The sequence below is a fragment of the Schistocerca cancellata genome, chromosome 12, assembly GCF_023864275.1.
Source record: "Schistocerca cancellata isolate TAMUIC-IGC-003103 chromosome 12, iqSchCanc2.1, whole genome shotgun sequence".
In the NCBI taxonomy this organism is placed as follows: Eukaryota; Metazoa; Arthropoda; class Insecta; order Orthoptera; family Acrididae; genus Schistocerca; species Schistocerca cancellata.
Genome location: NC_064637.1, coordinates 124,410,529 through 124,430,367, shown reverse-complemented (window position 1 = coordinate 124,430,367; position 19,839 = coordinate 124,410,529). Strand labels below are relative to the sequence as shown.

Genomic DNA, 19,839 nt, shown 5'->3' with positions numbered 1-19,839 from the left:
CCATTTGAGATCATTTCTAATAGTCACACCCAGATACTTGACTGATGTTGCCACTTCCAAAGACTGATCATTTATTTTGTACTCATACATTAATAGGGATTTTCGCCTTTTTATATGCAGTAGGCTACACTTACTAATATTGAGAGATAACTACCAGTCATTACACCACGCATTTATTTTCTGCAAATCCTCATTGATTTGTTCACAACTTTCGTGTGATACTACTTTCCTGTAGACTACAGCATCCTCGGTAAACAGTCTAAGGCTGCTGTCAATACCATCAACCAGATCGTTTACGTAAATCGTAAAAAGCAGAGGGCCTGTTACGCTGCCCTGGGGCACATCTGAAGTTACTCTTGTTTCTGTTGAAGTTACCCCGTTCAGGACAACATACTGCTCCCTGTCTATCCAATCGCATATGTCACTGGATAGACCGTAAGTGTGCACTTTTTGTAGCAAGTGACAGTGCGGAACTGAGTCGAACACCTTTCGAAAGTCGAGCAATATGGCATCATCCTGGGAGCTGGTATCTAGAGCCTGTTGTATGTCATGCACAAAGAAGGCCAGCTGTGTCTCGCATGACCGCTGTTTCCTAAAACCATGCTGGTTTCTGCAGATGAGCTTCTCAGAGTCTAGAAAGGTCAACTCAACCCCTTTGAATGCTTGCTTCTCGATCCCAACTTGTACGAGATACCACACGTATTTAAGTTAATTCAAAAGTCACAGCTTACACACAAAATCCAGACACGTTCATCTTCTCACTCATTTGCATTCTCTTTGCAGTACTCCACTGTCATGTTTAATCATAATTCTGCAGTATTATTACCTCTACTCAGAGCCCTTGAACATGGATGCAAACATGAAGAAAGCTGAGCTCCAAACTTAATCTATCTTCCATTCCAAAGAATGCTTTTGACAAACAGCTTATATAAAAAAAAAAAAGTTTGTGAGCTAAAAGTATTGCTTTTGCTTAATTACTGCATTTATGAAATTGAATCACTGAAAAATTTGCAAAATCTTCAATATGAAAGCCTGAAGTTAGCCTCTGCCACATATGTCAACAACAACACGAACAATGGCAGTAAACCATGAACAATAACAAGCAGAAAGCATACTGCTACTCAGAGTACCCCCTTTTGTGCATGAGTGATTTATCACCATCTAGTGTGCTTGCACAGATTCACAAGAGTTTTGAACAGCTTTTTATTTGCAAGCACGGAAAATGTGTGTGCTAATTCTCATAAATCCACCCTTTCTGCCATCAGATGGCTGTCACACTAGACCTGTGCCGATTGTGGTGGATCGTCAACTAATACTGCCTTTAGTTGCACATCACTGTTCACCTAGAACTAATGCTGCCAGAAAAACACACTGGGGACAGAACTGAGGAGTCCTGATTGCAAGCTTGAAGGTGAAGAGTAAAGTGTATGTCCGTTGACACTTGCACCATTGAGCAGATATTTTCAGTGCAGTAATACATATACAAAACTAAATGGGGGGGAGAAATCATGAGCTTCAGTGTGTAGAGAGATGAAGTCCAGTCCAGAGCTGTCATTTATTATTTGATTTACATGCTTTAAATATTACAGAGAAACAATCTCTCATCAGACTTTTGATCAAGACAGTATCAAATATTTTGCCAGAGCATTGATACAGTGCTGGCAGATTACTTTAATTTTTTTATTTTTGGTTTTCTTCGTGGATTTTCCACCCCATTGAATGGCTGTGTGTTATCTACAGTATCTCTGGGCATACAGAATTCTCAGTTCCCTTCAGATTGATAGACTGGAATTTGATATATAAATTCACCTATGTTTAACAACAACAAAAAAATGAATTTCTCTCAAATAATAATAATAATAATAATAATAATAATAATAATGTCGTGTGACGAGGGCCTCCTGTCGGGTAGACCGCTCTCCTGGTGCAAGTCTTTCAATTTGACACCACTGCGGCGACTTGCGCGTCGGTTTCTCTCAAAGATACCTCTTGCCACTTATAAGTGATTCAGATAAGTATTTATATGGTACTGGAAAGTCTGGATAAAATTCAAATCGTGCAAAGAATGAAAGTAGCCATTGGCTGTATAGTTGAGATGCTTCATGATTGACATGCTCATTAACAACACTGAGACAATTTTGAACTTTTGGACAGTGTGCTTCTTCAAAGCTAATTATCAAAAATCTTTTATCTCATTTGTTTTGCTCTCTCGCAAGGGTACGGTGCAATCCCACCTTGTTGAAAAATGCCCTGAAATTTTTTCTACAGAACAAATACATAGAAAAAACACCCTATAAAAATTTTAGCTGCTAAGACACAATGAAAGTATTTCTGAAAAATGTTAAAAACTGCCAAATACTTAGCTGGTTGGGTGGCTGGACAGTTGGTCACCCCTGCCAGAGCTTAGCGGATCGCCATTGCGTAACACGGCAGTTGCACATCCTTGGTTGACAGCCCTACAGTAAACAGGTAACATGACTCGATGCAATCGTAATTTGTAAAGATTTCATTGATAGATTCTCTGAAACAGACATCTACAGTTACTGTTCTCTCAAATTTGCAACTCATTTAATGTCCATAATAATTACCAGTTGCTTTTGTGGTTGTGTAAGTGTTAACAGTAGAGATAAAACTGAATTAATGCTCATGGGGTTTAACACTTAACATTAAGCAGTGTGCAAACACGGTTCTGTTTCATAAAATCTAACCATAACTGTATAAATGGAAGAAATAATTGCACAAAGTAGTTAATACACATCAAACTGGGACCCACAAAAATGTGAATAAGAAACTGCCCGAAAGATTTACTGTACATAGGGTGGCCACAATGTCGATTACCCTCCACTAATAACCAACGTAAAGCCTTAAACTTGAATGAATGACATGAACAGCAGTTCTTTAGTGGTGTTTTCTTCAAGATATGAACCACATAGAGCTGCTTGTGTGGGATAATGCACCATTATTGGAGGTCTACAAGACTGGGCCCTCTGAATCACTATTGAGGTGACCATTGCCAATTTAAATCTTCTTCGACCGGTTGAGCAGATTTAAGAAATCGTACAGTGTACAAAGTGGCAAAATAATTAAGTTTACTTTAAGTGAAAGAGTAGACGAGATGCCATTAACTCATACCTGAGGTGAAGATGAAGCTTGCTGTTATTCCCACATCTGATGTGTCTAATGTCAGTCAGTCAGGTTTCGTGAAAGAACTGTGATTAAACTGCACCATTTCATTTCGAGGTGAAGAAAAGAATCTGTTGCGCAATCAATTAATGCTGTGAAGCTTTCATAAACAACAATGTCAGTGATAAGTATGAGTGGATTACTGTTTCCACAGATTTATATCTGTCTTCAGGAACCTCGAGGCATATTGAGACCAAAAATTAAAAACTAGATTTGAAACTTCCTGGCAGATTAAAACTGTGTGCCGGACCGAGACTCGAACTCGGGACCTTTGCCTCTCGCGGGCAAGTGCTCTACCAACTGAGCTACCCAAGCGTGACTCATGCCCTGTCCTCACAGCTTTACTTCTGCCAGTACCTCGTCTCCTACCTTCCAAACTTTACAGAAGCTCTCCTGCGAACCTTGCAGAACTAGCACTCCTGAAAGAAGGGATATTGCGGAGACATGGCTTAGCCACAGCCTGGGGGATGTTTCCAGAATGAGATTTTCACTCTGCAGCGGAGTGTGCGCTGATATGAAACTTCCTGGCAGATTAAAACTGTGTGCCAGACCGAGACACGAACTCGGGACCTTTGCCTTTCGCGGGCAAGTGCTCTACCAACTGAGCTACCCAAGCACGACTCGCGCCCCGTCCTCACAGCTTTACTTCTGCCAGTACCTCGTGTCCTACCTTCCAAACTTTACAGAAGCTCTCCTGCGAACCTTGCAGAACTAGCACCCCTGAAAGAAAGGATATTGCGGAGACATGGCTTAGCCGCAGGCTATCAGCGCACACTCCACTGCAGAGTGAAAATCTCATTCTGGAAACATCCCCCAGGCTGGGGCTAAATCATGTCTCCGCAATATCCTTTCTTTCAGGAGTGCTAGTTCTGCAAGGTTCGCAGAAGAGCTTCTGTAAAGTTTGGAAGGTAGGAGACAGGATACTGGCAGAAGTAAAGCTGCGAGTACCGGGCGTGAGTCGTGCTTCGGTAGCTCAGCTGGTAGAGCACTTGCCCGCGAAAGGCAAAGGTCCCGAGTTCGAGTCTCGGTCGGACACACAGTTTTAATCTGCCAGGAAGTTTCATATCAGCGTACACTCCGCTGCAGAGTGAAAATCTCATTCTGGAAACATCCCCCAGGCTGTGGCTAAGCCATGTCTCCGCAATATCCTTTCTTTCAGGAGTGCTAGTTCTGCATGGTTCGCAGAAGAGCTTCTGTAAAGTTTGGAAGGTAGGAGACAGGTTACTGGCAGAAGTAAAGCTGCGAGTACCGGGCGTGAGTCGTGCTTCGGTAGCTCAGCTGGTAGAGCACTTGCCCGCGAAAGGCAAAGGTCCCGAGTTCGAGTCTCGGTCGGGCACACAGTTTTAATCTGCCAGGAAGTTTCATATCAGCGCACACTCCACTGCAGAGTGAAAATCTCATTCTGGAAACATCCCCCAGGCTGGGGCTAAATCATGTCTCCACAGTATCCTTTCTTTCAGGAGTGCTAGTTCTGTAAGGTTCGCAGGAAAGCTTCTGTAAAGTTTGGAAGGTAGGAGACGAGGTACTGGCAGAAGTAAAGCTGTGAGGACGGGCTGTGTGTCGTGCTTGGGTAGCTCAGTTGGTAGAGCACTTTCCCGCGAAAGGCAAAGGTCCCGAGTTCGAGTCCCGGTCCGGCACACAGTTTTAATCTGCCAGGAAGTTTCATATCAGCGCACACTCCGCTGCAGAGTGAAAATCTCATTCTGGAAAAACTAGATTGTTTAGTGGCCTGGTGCGTCTTTACTTCTCTCTGGTCTTATGTCTGGAGCTAAAGTGACATAGTACCTATCAATGTACCATCTCCAAACTACTGTCTCTGATGCTTCCCCATTCATCGTTATCTATTTTTGTCCTGCTACACGGAGGCCCCTTTCGAACGGGGGTCTGAGTGAGCTGCTCTTCATTTATAATCTTCCCCAACCCATCTGTCTCTCCTTCTGGCCGAAGGAAATATTAGTTCCAATAGCTAGGTAGTGAGTCAGTGTACAGCTCTGTGGCTATGACCGGCCACCATTTAGCTGGAGTGCCACTGCAGCAGCCTCCTTCCCCTCGCAGGTTCATCGCAGACTGCCGGGGCTGGTTGTCGCGACTGGTGGCACTGCTGGTGAGACTGGCCACGTGGCGCGACCACCTCTTCCTGCTGCACCACGTACTGCGCTGCCCCGCTGGCGTCGGTAGCTGGGCCGCACCGTTTGTGCAGACCCCACCCCCGCCGCCACACCGCCACTGCGTGGGGACGGCGGTCACGCCGGGTGGGGGCGTCGCGGCCGTCGACTCGGCGGCGGTCTTCGCGAGCCCGTACCTGCGCCACGCTGTTGCCGTGCTGGCGACGCTGGTCAGGCCCGTACGGGAGAGGGAGCACTTCTTGGAGCAGGTGAGGGGAGTGAGTTTTCAGTCTGGCACACGAGACATTCATCAGGGGCTGCAGCTTGTGTGAAAAATGTCACCCAGTAGACTAGTGACATATCTCGCCGTATCTCACTGTGTAACCTGCCCACGCGAGCCGACAATCTAGTCGAGACCACAGTGCAACTTTGAGCTCCACACCATCAGTGAATCCCCACCACAGTTCACATTGAGCCTTTCTGCTCCAATGGCGAGTGGCGCTATACATTGCGAATTTTGTTTTCCACTCTGATGTCGACTTTTGTTTGCCACGGTTTTTGTAGCTGTCGTGTGCTCCATTCTCGAATCTGACTATACTACGCATTGATACTGCATAGTAATACCATCTGGGGAAGTCCGTGTTAACTCAGTGTCAAACTGTAGCCGTTGTGTTGAGAGAAAGGTTGTAATTATTATGTCCAAGTTCTTCGTGCACAGTCCTCTCCGAGGAAGAGGTTCTAGAGCTTTTAGGGGAACTTCTAATTGAAAATGAGAGTGATAATGATTTTGATTATGACAGTGATTCATTTGTAAACAGTTATATTAAAATGACTATGGAAAGAGTCCATCCCAGTGAGTTTCAAAAAATATCATACAATGAAAAGCTTTGTATTGTAATGCTTATGTAAATATACAGGGTGATTCAAAATTACTATTACAGGTTTCTAGGGGCTGTAGAGGGGACTTACTGGACAAAGTTTTGATAAAGAACCCATGTCCGGAAATGTGAATTGGGATATAAAATAAGTTTGAAGTTGAATCATTTCCAAATTTCCCACTTCACAGTACACACACAAGCTGAGAAGAGAGGCTATCATCATCAGTTCCTATTCTAAGTATGACATCACATAACATCTTTGTCGACTACAACAATAGTTGTGGGAAATCAGTACATTTGAAACTAGGAGGGTTGGCTGTGTTACTCCACAGCCGTGCTGCGCTACAGTTTGGAGCTCATAGTCTCTACTCTGTGTGTGTGTGTGTGTGGGGGGGGGGGGGGGGGGGGGCGGCATGCGCGAGCTCGCGCGCGCCGTGAAATGGGAGATTTGAAAGTGATCTGATATTCAAACGTATTTTACATCCAACCTGTAAATTTCCGGACGCAGGTTCCTTATCGAAATTACGTCCACTTAAGTCCCCTCTACAAATCCTAGAAACCTGCAATAGGAATTTTAAATCTCCCTGTATTTGAATGAAAGTGAAGTTTTTGTTTTAATGTTTATTGTAATTGGTGGTCAGTGGCCTCATTGTTTCCACAGAGAGACGCATGCAATTTTCTGTGGTGCCCTTGCTGCCTAGGCAGCGGCATTTAAATAAGAGTGCACAGAGATGCCCTGTGTCTGCATTATTGAATGCAAATGGTTAGTACAGGAACATTCAACCCAAAAGGCTTCTCTAGGCGTCACCAGACATAAACATGTCTACTGGTCACAAATAATGTCAACAGTGGAAAATCCAATACGGAATGTAACAGTGTTATGAAAAGGATAGTTGCTACTTTTCACATAGCGGAGATGCCGAGTCTGTTGCTGTTAGATGACAATTTGAAATAGCCATTCCATTGTGAATGTTTCCTGTGTGCAGTTCACATCAGATAACTTTCAGTGGTAAGGCTTCTTGCTGATGTATGTTCATCTCAGATGTTTTTCATATATAATCATGTAAAGCACATATGTCGTTCAAATCTCCTCATTCCCTCTCTTTCTGACCATCTCCACCTGCTCAGTTTCTTTCCATCCACTTCTTTCCCTCCTCTCTCTGTCCATTTCCTCCTCTGAATATTTATTTCCATCTTCACCTCGCCCCTTCTCTGTCCATGTCCTCCTCACACTCTCTCTGCCCATCTCTTCCCATTTTCTCACTCTACCCATATATTTCTTTCCCCTCTCTCCCCACCTCATCTTCCCCCTCTTACTGTCCATCTTCTTCCCCCCTATCGAATGCTCTTCTCTTGTGCTTTCTGGCCACAGTCCCCTTCAAAACTCCCTGTTCTCTACCTGTCAGATTTGACTTTGTGTCTGACAGATGATAGGTGACACGCTGCAACACTAGAAGGCCGGGGCTATAATGACAGGTCTCATTTAGTACTATTGTTACACAGGTGTAGCTTTTATGTTGTGTGGAAACAACTAACCAAATAGTTCACATGTTCAGTGCTCCATAAGCACACAAGATGCCCTGACATGAAAACGAAAAATCACCCAAATTGTACTAATATGACCTGTGAAATTACGATTCAGAAACTTATTTCTTGGTGCAAAATAATATTTATTTACATATTTTGAGTTTTTATGTTTAATGAATCTTCATTGTGTTTTTCTGGAATGGTTCAGTTTTGTTTTTACAAGTGTTCTTGTAGATTTGGAAAGGTTCTGACCATAATTTTGACAAAGATAAAATGTTAGTTACAGTTACACATCAGTCCTGGCAAAATCTGTGTTTCCTCTCCGCCGGTCAGAGATTAGTGTTTGCACTGCCACTTCAAAATCCGGAACATATTCTGCCTGAGAAACAAAGTGCAGTGACTAGATGGGGAGGAGCAAAAAAAATCAAATTTCACGGGTTGAGAGGGAGGGTATGTGACATCATTTCAGTAATTATAAAACTGTGCCAAATTTACAAAGAACTTTGGCCCACTTACCAGTATGGTGTTGCACTCCTTCTGGTCTGGATGTGTGCTGTGATTTGGTTCAGAAGGTTGTCATAAAACTATTGTATCCATCCTCACGCAAGCTGGCCTGTAGCTGTTGTTACTGGTCCTTGATAACCTCGATACTTGCACTGGGACAGAATTGACGTCCGAGTTTGCCCAACACGTGTTCTATGAGGGACAGATCTAGGGATCTTGCCAGCAACACGAGTACCTCAACAAGGTGGAGACAGTTCATAGAGACACTTGCCACAGGTGGGTGATCATTGTCCTGGTGAAAAATGGCTCCACAATCCTGTCACGACAGGTAGCACATGAGGTTGCAGGATAACATATTACTGTGTCATCAACTTCCCACAATCACTGCCAGCTGTGACCTGAAGCCACACCAAAATGCCTGGAGTAACACGCTGTACTACTCCAAAACATTGGAAGAATGGGGTCTCTCTGGGATAGTGTAGAAAGGCAGTTCGTAGCTGAACACTGTGCCACACCATTCACCAGCAGTCCGTGCTCCCTGGTTGCAGCACCACTCCAAGTGCAACCATTTGTGTTGTGGTGCATATGTGTGGGATAATAACTCTGTATCTAATCGCCAATCAATGGTGCGCAATCACACTCGGCGTTGCAGGGAGTCAATTACTTGATATGCAGTCTGATGTTTTCCTGGCATATTTCTAATGTGTAGATCTCAGGTGTCCTGCCAGGTCATGTCGTAATTACTCTGGCGGGAGTGGAGCGGCAGTCATCAGCGACCAACTGAAGATGGCAACAAGTCTGTTTGCCAAAATGTTGTGGAGTAATTACAATGTGACTCGGTCGGACATCCGAGAATTCTACTAGTCCGTTACTTGTTCTCGGATGCAGGCACAGGTGTGTTACGATGTCCTCGGTACACGGTACAACGATCAGCCCTTATTGCAGTTGGACGTATTTGACCAGAAACCTGATGACGAGTATGTGTGCTGTTGCCACGGAGTCCAACATCGGATGTTGCACGATTTGACCTGCTGGGCAAATGCAGATCCACAATGAGGTCCTTTCCAAACTCTCTCAGGTACAGATACTGCTGTCTCGCATGAGTACACGTTATCTCAGAACCCTTCACAGGGATCATTCAACATCTGAAACTGTTCACACCCCTTATATATCCAACCAGGCCTGGTAACAATGTTAAATACGAACAACACTAACGCATTCTGGTGGCCTGGTAACTGTAAGTAACAGTTTGCTCATGTAAAAAAATACTATTTTAATTATGTAAAAGTTATTGTGTGAACTGTTTCTAATTTGTAAGCATTACATCTAAAAACAAAACTATATTATCTGAGGAAAAATCCACTGAAGATTCCTTCAGTATAAAATATAGAACATGTTGGGAATGTACATCAATATTATAATTGACATTTTACATTTGCATCTATATTCGTCAATCCCCTGTGAAGTGCATGGCAGAGAGGGTACTTCCCATTGTACTAGTTATTAGGGCTTCTTCCCATTCCATTCACATATGGAGTGTGGTAAAAATTATTCCTTAAATGCTTTTGTGCATCCTGTAATTAGTTTAATCTTCTCCTCACGATTGCTGTGGGAGTGATGTGTAGGTGTTGTAGTATATTGCTAGATTTATCACTCAGAGCTGATTGTTGAAACTTTGCAAGTCAGTTCCTTTGGTGTTGTTTGTGTTTATCGTCAGTTGTCTGCCAGTTCAGTTCTTTCAGAGTTTCCATGACATTCTACTGTGTGTCAGACAAACCTGTGACCGTTTGTGTGCCCCTCTCTGTATATGTTCAATATTCACTGTTACTCTTATTTGGTATTGGTTCCTCACACCAGTGTAATATTTAAAGATCGATCACACAAGTGTGTTTTGTAAGCAATCTCCTTTGTAGATGATTGCAATTCCCTAGTAACTTGCCACTGAACCAAAGACTGCTACCTGCTTTACCTATGACTGAGCCTATGTAATCGTTCCATTTTATATCCTTACAAGATGTTGCACCCAGGCAAGTATTTGTGCAAGTTGACCATTCCATCTGTGATTAATTGATATCGATATTGTGGTCATAGGATACTAAATTTGTCATATTGCGAACTGTACTGTTTTTCATTTCTGATCATTTAAAACAGGTTGCCCAATTTTGGAACACTCTGAAATCTTATCACACTCCAACTGAATATCTCTGCAGATTTTTTCAGACATTACTTCATTGTAGATGACAATATTCTCTGTGAAAACTCTGGGGTTGCTATTAATATTGCCTCTAACATCATTAATATACAAATAACTTACGGGTTTGCTGCCAGGTGACATCGTCGAACACCGCCGATATTTCGACAGGAGCACACCCTGCCATTCTCAAGGCACAAATGCAAGGAAGAAAAAATGTGCAAGGAAATTTAATACCTCGGTTCACAGAGGAGAAACAAGGAAGACACCACACACAGAACAAGTGTCAACACAAACAAAGATAACCAACATCAGAAATATCGATAGTTACTATTAATCAACAGGTGAGGTAGCACTAAATCTGTCCCTCTGTTTTTTGATGAGAAACAGAGCCAGATTCCAAGCAGCATTTAAACAAAATCCACCGTCTCTGTTAATAAGGTTGCTTGATAGTTTGATTTCAGCAGCTTCCTTAATAACACTATCCCAATAGCTGGATGTGGAAGCCAGAATCTCCGTGTTGTTGTAATCCATAGGATGACCGGTGTCAAGGCAATATTCTGCAGTAGTGGATTTGCTCTGCTGTTGTAAGCATGTGTGACGCTTATGTTCAATACACTGGTCTTCCACAGTCCTGATTGTCTGAACAATATATGACATGCCACAACTGCAAGGAATACGATAGACCCCAGCCTTACGCAAACCAAAATCATCTTTTACGGATGCCAACATGGCCTTAATCTTAGAAAGTGGTCGAAAAACACATTTCACATCATATTTCCGCAAAATACGGCCAATCCTGTTGGAAATGCTTCCTGCGTAAGGCAAAAAGTCTGTAGACTTAGGTGACACTTCGTTGCTATCATCACTCACCTGTTGCACAGAAGGTTGATGGCGCTGTGCATGTTTGATCTGCCTCTCACTATAACCATTCTGACGAAAGGTGACTTCGAGATGTGATAGATCAGCTGCCAAACTTTCAGGGTCTGAGATAACGTGGGCCCTGTGAACCAAGGTGCGAAGTACTCCTTCACGCTGAGCTGGATGATGACAACTATCAGCTCGCAGATACAAGTCAGTGTGGGTAGGCTTCCTATAAACAGAATGTCCCAACGTACCATCAGTCTTCCTTTTGACCAACACATCAAGGAAGGGAGGCATCCATTCTTTTCCTCCTCCATAGTGAACTGAATATTTGGGTGGATTGAATACAGATGTTCCAAAAACCGGTTTAAATTCTTACTACCATGAGGCCAAACAACAAAAGTATCATCTACATATCTGAAAAAACACGCAGGTTTCAAGGTCGCTGACTCCAATGCATGTTCCTCAAAGTCCTCCATAATCAAATTGGCCACAATAGGTGACAACGGGCTTCCCATTGCAACTCCATCAGTCTGTTCGTAGTACTGACCATTGTATAAAAAGTAAGTGGAAGTCAGCACTTGTCGAAACAAATTTGTTAACTCGACACCAGACTTAACCTCAATTAGCTGCAACAAATCAGAGAGAGGAGTGCGAGTGAAAAGAGAAACCACATCAAAACTGACTAAAATATCAGAGTCATTCAAATGCAATCCCTGCAATCGACGTAAGAAATCTAATGTGGTTTTCACACCTACATACTAGTGGGCTCAACAAACTAGCAAGATGTTTAGCTACACGATATTTCGGAGCACCAATATTAGAAACAATAGGCCTCAACAGGACAGCCTCTTTATGGACCTTAGGGAGGCCATACCATCTAGGTAGTACAGCACAGTAAGAATTAAGACTCTAGATAGTCTCCTGTGACAAAGAACTTTTCTTCAGGATGTTACTTGTCTTTCTCTCAACACCCTTAGTAGAGTCAGCACCGATTTTGTGATACGCCGAATCAGAAAGTAGACACTGCATCTTTTGAATGTAATCGTGCTTGTTCAACAAAACGGTGGCATTTCCCTTGTCCGCAGGTAAAATAACAATATCAGGATCCATTCTAAGTGAACGTAAAGCAGCCGCCTTAGCTGCTGCAATGTTACACCCGGGTGGATGGGCTCCAGTCAACACACGACAAGTTTCCCTCCTAACCTCTTTCGCAGCCTCGGAAGGTAGTTTATAAACAGCCTGTTCAATAGAACTAATAAAATCAACGACTGGCAACCTCTTAGGTGTCGGTGCGAAGTTCAAACCTTTCCCCAGCACAAACAAAGTTGCATTAATATACAACATGAACAGAAAGGATCCACACACCTTTCCTGTTCCACAAATGAAATTACTAATACTTCTGTCAGTGATCTTTCAAGATAACATGCTGTGTCACCTGTACCAAAAAGTCTTCAATCTAGTCCTATATTTTACGTGGCATACCATACAATCTTAGTTTCAAAAGAAAGAAAATGGCACTTGAATTTGTAAAACGAATATTATTATACTTCCTGTGCGATAAAGCCACACCTTCAAAACTGAAATAACTGTGTGTTAATAGTTACACGACACAGGTTTTCGTGCTTGACTGTGCTAAGAGGGTGACAGAATAATGAAATACAGTTGCAGAGGTTTTATTAGACTTTTGAGTGAATGGTTTTGTAAAATGGTAATTAAATCAAGACCCTAAGCTGCCGACATGCGTTAATATAAATCAGTGGGGACAGTTGAAAATTTGTGCCCCGACTGGGACTCGTACCCGGGATCTCCTGCTTACATGGCAGACGCTCTATCCATCTGAGCCACCGAGGGCACAGAGGATGGTGTGACTGCAGGGATTTATCCCTTGCACCATCGGTGACTGTGCAGCTCTCTAGAGTGAAATGATAATTAAATCAAGACCCTAAGCTGCCAACAGGCGTTGATATGGTTTTGTGTTGCAGGCACCACTGAGGGGAGACCCGGCACCGTCGGAGCCGTGGGTGCTGGTGGACTCGGACGGAGAGGAGGACGAAGACACTGAAGTCGGACGAGGGTGCGGGGCCATTCTCCGGGAGAATGACCTCGTGGCCATCCTCAATCAGATCCCATTTGACGCAGTGTTCCGCCACGTGCTGCTGGTCGACAGGAGGGATGACAGGTACGTTCTGATTTACATATACCGGGTGACTGTAGTTACAGTTTCAAAATGCTATAAAAAAAAAGAAAGAAAAAAGCCTTTGCTCAGAATGACGTCAAATTTGACTGGAATATTGTCAAAGAATGGGAAAATGGTATGCGGGGGAGGGGGAATAACGAAAATCTTACGACGATGGCATTGCAAGCAGTAGAACATTCTAAATAAAAAAATGCGGAGTACACGGATGTTCCTCAGTTCACATCTCAGACATCCAGCATCGCTGTCTCGATGCAGGATCGCATACTTCTGGTCAAACTCTATTACAAGAATTCTGACTATGCATCAGTAGATCTGCAGTAGTTCTGGACATATAATATGAGGAAATGGCAAGCTGAATTTCAGATGTGTGATGCATTCTACAACTGTTCCAGATTCCGGACAGAAGCTTTTCTGCGACAAGGAAATTTATTATATTTGAAAGGATAAAATGTTCAAAAATTCTTAGCCAACGGATGTTTAAGACAGAGGTTGGTGATTTTATGATTCCGTTCTTTTGCCCTTCTTATATACAGGAGTCACCTCCACTTTTTTCAGTCACTGGGTACATTGCAGTCAGACTTAATTTTGGCTTTAATAAACATAATACTTTTGCTAACTGGAATGAATACTCCCACTCCTAGTCTGTCTAATCGCTCGTTCTGATATATGAGGGATGATTCAAAAATAATGAGAATTGTTTTACAAAAAATCATGTATTTTACAAAACATTTTCAAAACTGAATCTCCTTCAGAATAGTGTCCATCAGACATAAAACACTTGTGCTTACATTTTTGCCATTGGTAGAAACAGTTATTAATTCCTGAAGTTATACTGTTTATTGCCTCCAAGGATATACTTTTTCCCCTCTTCTTCTACATCATGAAAATTCTTCCCTTTCTGATTTCTTGTGTAATTCTTGAAGAAAATCACAGAGGGCTGGGTGCAGAGATTAGGCTGGGTGAGAAACAGCTGCCATTTGGTTTTTGACCAAAAACTGCCTGACATTTGAAGCTGCCTGTGCAGGGGCATTATGATGATGGAGCAGACTGTGCTAGGTGGTTTTATTGGGACAGGCCTTGCATCTGGCTCTTTCATAGGAATGTGGACCAAATGGTAAAAAGTAGGGAATGGAAGCTATTTAGGGATGGACTAAGAAGTGGTGAAGGTGGGCAATGGATGTGCCTCATTTCCAGGCACAGAGATGAGTAGTTGAAGCCTTGTCATTTCTTTACAGAACATCGTTTGTTCATATTTTTGATTCATGGTAAGTTAATTACTGTAAACTATGTTCAAAGTATTTAGTATCCCCACTTGGAGACACCACGATGGAGGCAGGGTAAGACAGCGCACTACTGTGGACGATTGCCGTGCAGGCCGCATGTGACATGCGGCAGCGGCACATCCACTGACAGAAGTGTTTACCTGTGAATGACTGTAAGCCAGGCAGGGCATCTGTAATGGCGAGTTAAACCTCTGCAGATCTCGCCTCGTGGCTCGTGCGAGCCGTTTCTGTGTGCTCTAATGTTGACCACCTGCATGTACTGTGTGTTTTTTTCACCCCCGTGCACATCTCTGTGCAGGTTTAAAATTTCTGCTTCCATGTAGATTGACTCACATGGCGAGTTTTTGTTTCATCGTGCAGGTTTCTGTTCCCTGGCCTATTGTTGAATGGCCAACAGCCCTTGTGCTGACAGCATTGAATTGCAGAGAGTGGTTCATTTGTCTCCTAATGAATATAATCTAAATAATTTGATTCAAGTAGAGGAGACATGTCAAAACTGTGGCAAAAATTCACCATAAACTGCTGATCGTGACAAACAGCATAATACCGTATTTACTCGAATCTAAGACGCACTCGAATCTAAGCCACACCCGAAAAATGAGACTCGAAATCGAGGAAAAAAATTTTCCCGAATCTAAGCCGCACCTGAAATTTGAGACTCGAAATTCAAGGGGAGAAAAAAGTTTTAGGCCGCACCTCCAAATCAAAACAAAGTTGGTCCATTGTAATACGAGACACAATTTAGGTCGAATGAATGACGATACAGCTACAGGAGTTTGGTTCGAGTCGTAAGCTTAACAGTTAAGTTTTACCAGGTAGCCATTGCTATGCGTCAGGCGCTCCGTCCGTATTTATACGGGTACCCTTCCTTTTCACGTGCTTCGTCTGGTTTGAATCGATTGCTTATTTTACTTTGATCTGATAAGTGCCGTTTTCTTTGTTATAGGTGTTAACGTCACTCTGAGCTGAAAATGCATTACTGTACTGTGTAATGCATTGTTTGTCTCATTCTGATAGTGTGTGTTTACGGCCTGTCGCCGCGCGTGGCATGGCTTGCTTTTGTGCGCGCTACCGACGCTTACAATTAAAAAAAAAGAAAAGAGAGGAATCGTCTCACTAGCGAAACAATGGCAAGAGACTGCTATTTGTTGTTACTTATACTGCTTTCTTTGATAATGATCAACAAGAACCAAATAATAGACTGCATATGATAGAATAGTTCTGAACGAGAGTTAGGCGAAAATTTTTCTCCGTTTGAAAATCTTTGCGGCCGCTTCTCTAGTACGTCAAATTCTGCACAGGAATTAGTCATCTTAGATTTAAAAATCTAATCAGTTGCCGTGCTTAATTTCTGACTGTATCACTATTAGGCATAAGAAAAATACGAATGTAAACGTGACACGATACGTAAATTCTTCCACGTTTGCTAGTTTCGTAGTTTATTAGGCAGATAGGATTTAAATGAAATAGCAGCAAACACGAAAGAATACGTGGCATAATGTTTACATTCATATTATTCTTATGGTGAAGAGAATACTGCATGTGATTCACATTTCGTCAGGTTCCTATTAGCAACCACCTCTTCTCACAGGTAGTAAAAAATTCAACACGTAGAGTTGGCCATATTGACAAACATCCCAAACAGTCTGGCCAGTCGGATTTTCGTAGTACATTGAAATTCTGCTACATTCGAAGATGAACAATACGGAATTTGTATTTACTTCGTTGGATAATGTACGAAAATGCAGTGGTCGAAACTCGGGGCGGAGAAAAAAGCTCATCTTCCACCTTTTTTTTTTTTAATTTATTTACTGACGCAGAGATTTTGGCGCCAGTATTTATCTCTGTGCCTACAAAGCATCCCCTTGTAGCGCTACATATATTCGACGGCAGAAGTTAGTTGTGGCGGCACCTACCAACATTTTTCAGAACTTCCGCTTGCTTTGCACTCGATTCTAAGCCGCAGGCGGTTTTTTGGATTACAAAAACCGGAAAAAAAGTGCGGCTTAGATTCGAGTAAATACGGTAGTAATAATAATACAGTTTTGTTATATATACATACAATACAATTTAACACTTAATTAACCCCTGCTCAAATTATCATTTCATCTTCTGTGCACTCTTCTACTGAACAGTGGCATTTCTCCCATAGAATGTGCAGTAGCCTCCTTTTTAAAATTTCTAGCTTCATATCAAATATATTGTTGAGGGGCATTGTCATGCCTGTGCTTATATTAATAAATACTACAAAGGACCTATATCTCAATTGTAAGTTACTGTTTCACTGATATCTCCTGTCTATGTTATCAGACTATCTATCTCTATAGCTACACCTGCATACATACTTTGCAAATCACCATGTGGTGTGTGGCAGAGGGTACCTTCTACCACTATTAGTCATTCCCTCTCCTGCTCCCCTCGCAAATTGAGCGAGTGAAAATCAACTATCTACATGCCTCCCTATGAACACCAACTTCTTTTGCCTTGAGTGTGTGGTTCTCACAACAGATGTATTGGTCAAAAACACAGCGAATAATTTTATGACAAACAAAGTACTAAATGTACACGGAAATTGATTTAATCACCTTCCAAGTACTGTCATTGGCTAGCAGTTTGATTATCCCAGTGTTGAATCCACGGTTGGAAGGATTTCTGGAAGGTTTGTTTTGGAAGGGCATTCATATGCTCTGTTGCAGTCCTCTGAATACCAGACATATTGTGAAAACATTTTGCTTTAAACCTGTTTTAATTTTGGGGAAGATCCAGAAGTTGCATGGTGCTAAATCTGGTGAGGAAGGCAGATGTGGACGGACAGGAACACTTTCTCCAACCAAAACCTTATGAATTGAAAGTGAGGTGTGGCACAGCACGTTGTTGTGATGAAGAAGGAAGCCGTTGGTCCATTTTTCTAATCTCTTTCTTTGTACATCAATTCACAAACATTGCAGTATGCCCTTGTAAAATTCTGTGTTTACAGTTGCTCCCGTGGAATGGACTCTGATTGCACTATGCCCTCAATATCAAAAAACAATAAGCATGACTTTGATATCTTATTTTGACTGTCATGCCTTTTTAGGATGAGGAGATTCCTGGTTTTCGATTGGCAACCCTGAATTTTCATTTCAGGGTCATATCCATAGATATGAGTTTCATCTCCAGTTACAATTTTGGACATCAAGTATGGATCTGAATGAAGACGATCCTTCAACTCCGTGTAAAATGACACACGATTTTCCTTCTTTTCATTACTCAAAAGTCTGGGAACAAATTTTGCACTCATTCGTTTCATTTACAAATTACCGGTTAATTGCCTTGCAGGGACCCATGCAGAAATCGGAGTTCTTCGGTGAACGCTCTAACAGTTATTCGTCTGTCTGAACAAATAATTTTTGGCACGTTTTGCACATGTTCTTCATTTTTTAGGTTGATGCATGCCCTGAATGTTGCTTGTCTTGCACCGACTCATTTACACTTCGAAAGTGCTCATACCACATGTAAACAGTCTTCAGAGCACCATACACCAGTTTCAACATTTTTTGAGTTTCCTTGGCACATTTTTGCAGTTTGAAACGAACTTAATGTTTACATGTTGTTCAAAATCCACGATATGTGATCAACACGGTAATCACAACCTCACTCTAGTGTTTGTGGGTGCTGACTGATAGGTGAGTGTGTGTTGCAACTTGATGCTGTCAGTCTTAACGAATCAGGCTATCGGACAAATTACGTCAGATGGTTGTAGCATCAGCAGTTGCTGCTAAAAGAATTCATTCACCATATTTTTTGATCACACTTCGTATGTTGCTGGCAGTAGAATTGTCCTGTAGTGTACTGGAATTTCTGGTTCTCCAAACTTTTGCAATACTTTTTTGGGAAAAGAATGTCTTCTTTCCTTGAGGGTTTCCTACTGGAGTTCACAGACCATTTCTGTAATACTCACATGTTGATCAACCCTACTGGTATCAAATAAAACAGCATACCTTCCTTTATTATGACCTGGTGGGTATTCCAAAACTTGAACAGTATGAAGAATGGTCGCACAAGCGTTTGATTCTGGATTTCTAAACAGATGAGCTATACTTTCCTAGAATTCTTCCAATGAATCAGTCGAGCATGCACTTTCCCTACAAGCGACCTTACACTTGTTATTAAACAGGTGGGCATAATGTCTTGGCAGATCAGTGTATGCAGATGGCTTTAGTACTGCATACACAAGGTATAAAAGCTCAGTGCATTGATGGAGATGTCATTTGTACCCAGGTGATTCATAGGAAAAGGTTTCCGACATGATTTGTGCCTCAGACAGGAATTGACAAACATTGAATGCACAATGGTATTAGGCAGTAGACGCAATGGACAGATCATTTTGGGAATTGTTAGATAATTCAATATTCCAAGATCCACAATGTCAAGAGTGCCGAGAATAGCAGATGTCAGGCATTACCTCTCACTGCAGACAGTACAGCATCTGACGTCCTTTGCTTATTGAGCAAGAGCAACGGCATTTGCATAGTGTTGTCAGGCAAGTAACTGTGTGAAATAACCGCAGAAATCAGTGTGGGGTGTACAAAGAACATATCCATTAGGGCAGTGTGGCGAAATTTGGTGTTAATAAGCTATGGCAGCAGACGACTGGCACGAGTGCCTTTGCTAACAGCATATCATCACTTGCGGCACTTCTCCTGAGCTTGTGATCGTATCAGTTGGACCCTAGGTGACTGAAAACCATGGCCTGGTCAGATGAGTCCCAATTTCAGTTAGTAAGGGCTGATGGTGGGGTTCAAGTGTGGTGCAAACACCGCAAAGCCACGGACACAAGTTATTGACAAGGCACTGTGGTGGCTTCATAATGGTGTGGGCTGTGTTTGCATGGAATGGACTGGGTCCTCTGCTCCACTGAACGGGTCATTGACTAGAAATGGTTATGTTTGGTTACTTGGAGAACATTTGCAGCCATTAATTGACTTCATGTTCCCAAACAATGATGGAATTTTTATGGATGACAGTGCGCCATGTCAGTGAGCTACAATTTGTTCACAAATGGTTTGAAGAATGTTCTGGACAGTTTGAGGGAATGGTTTGGCTGCCATCACCTGAAATGAAT

General features: G+C 42.4%; 1 protein-coding gene across 1 annotated transcript in view; it reads left to right on the top strand.

Annotated features, from left to right (window-relative positions):
• LOC126109509 (ectopic P granules protein 5 homolog) overlaps positions 1–19,839 on the top strand; it is a 343,395-nt gene that overhangs the window by 47,361 nt on the left and 276,195 nt on the right. Inside the window, exons 7-8 of the mRNA XM_049914531.1 lie at positions 5,239–5,557; positions 13,238–13,434. Of these exons, the coding sequence (XP_049770488.1) occupies positions 5,239–5,557; positions 13,238–13,434 (516 nt within the window). The remainder of the gene's footprint in view (positions 1–5,238; positions 5,558–13,237; positions 13,435–19,839) is intronic.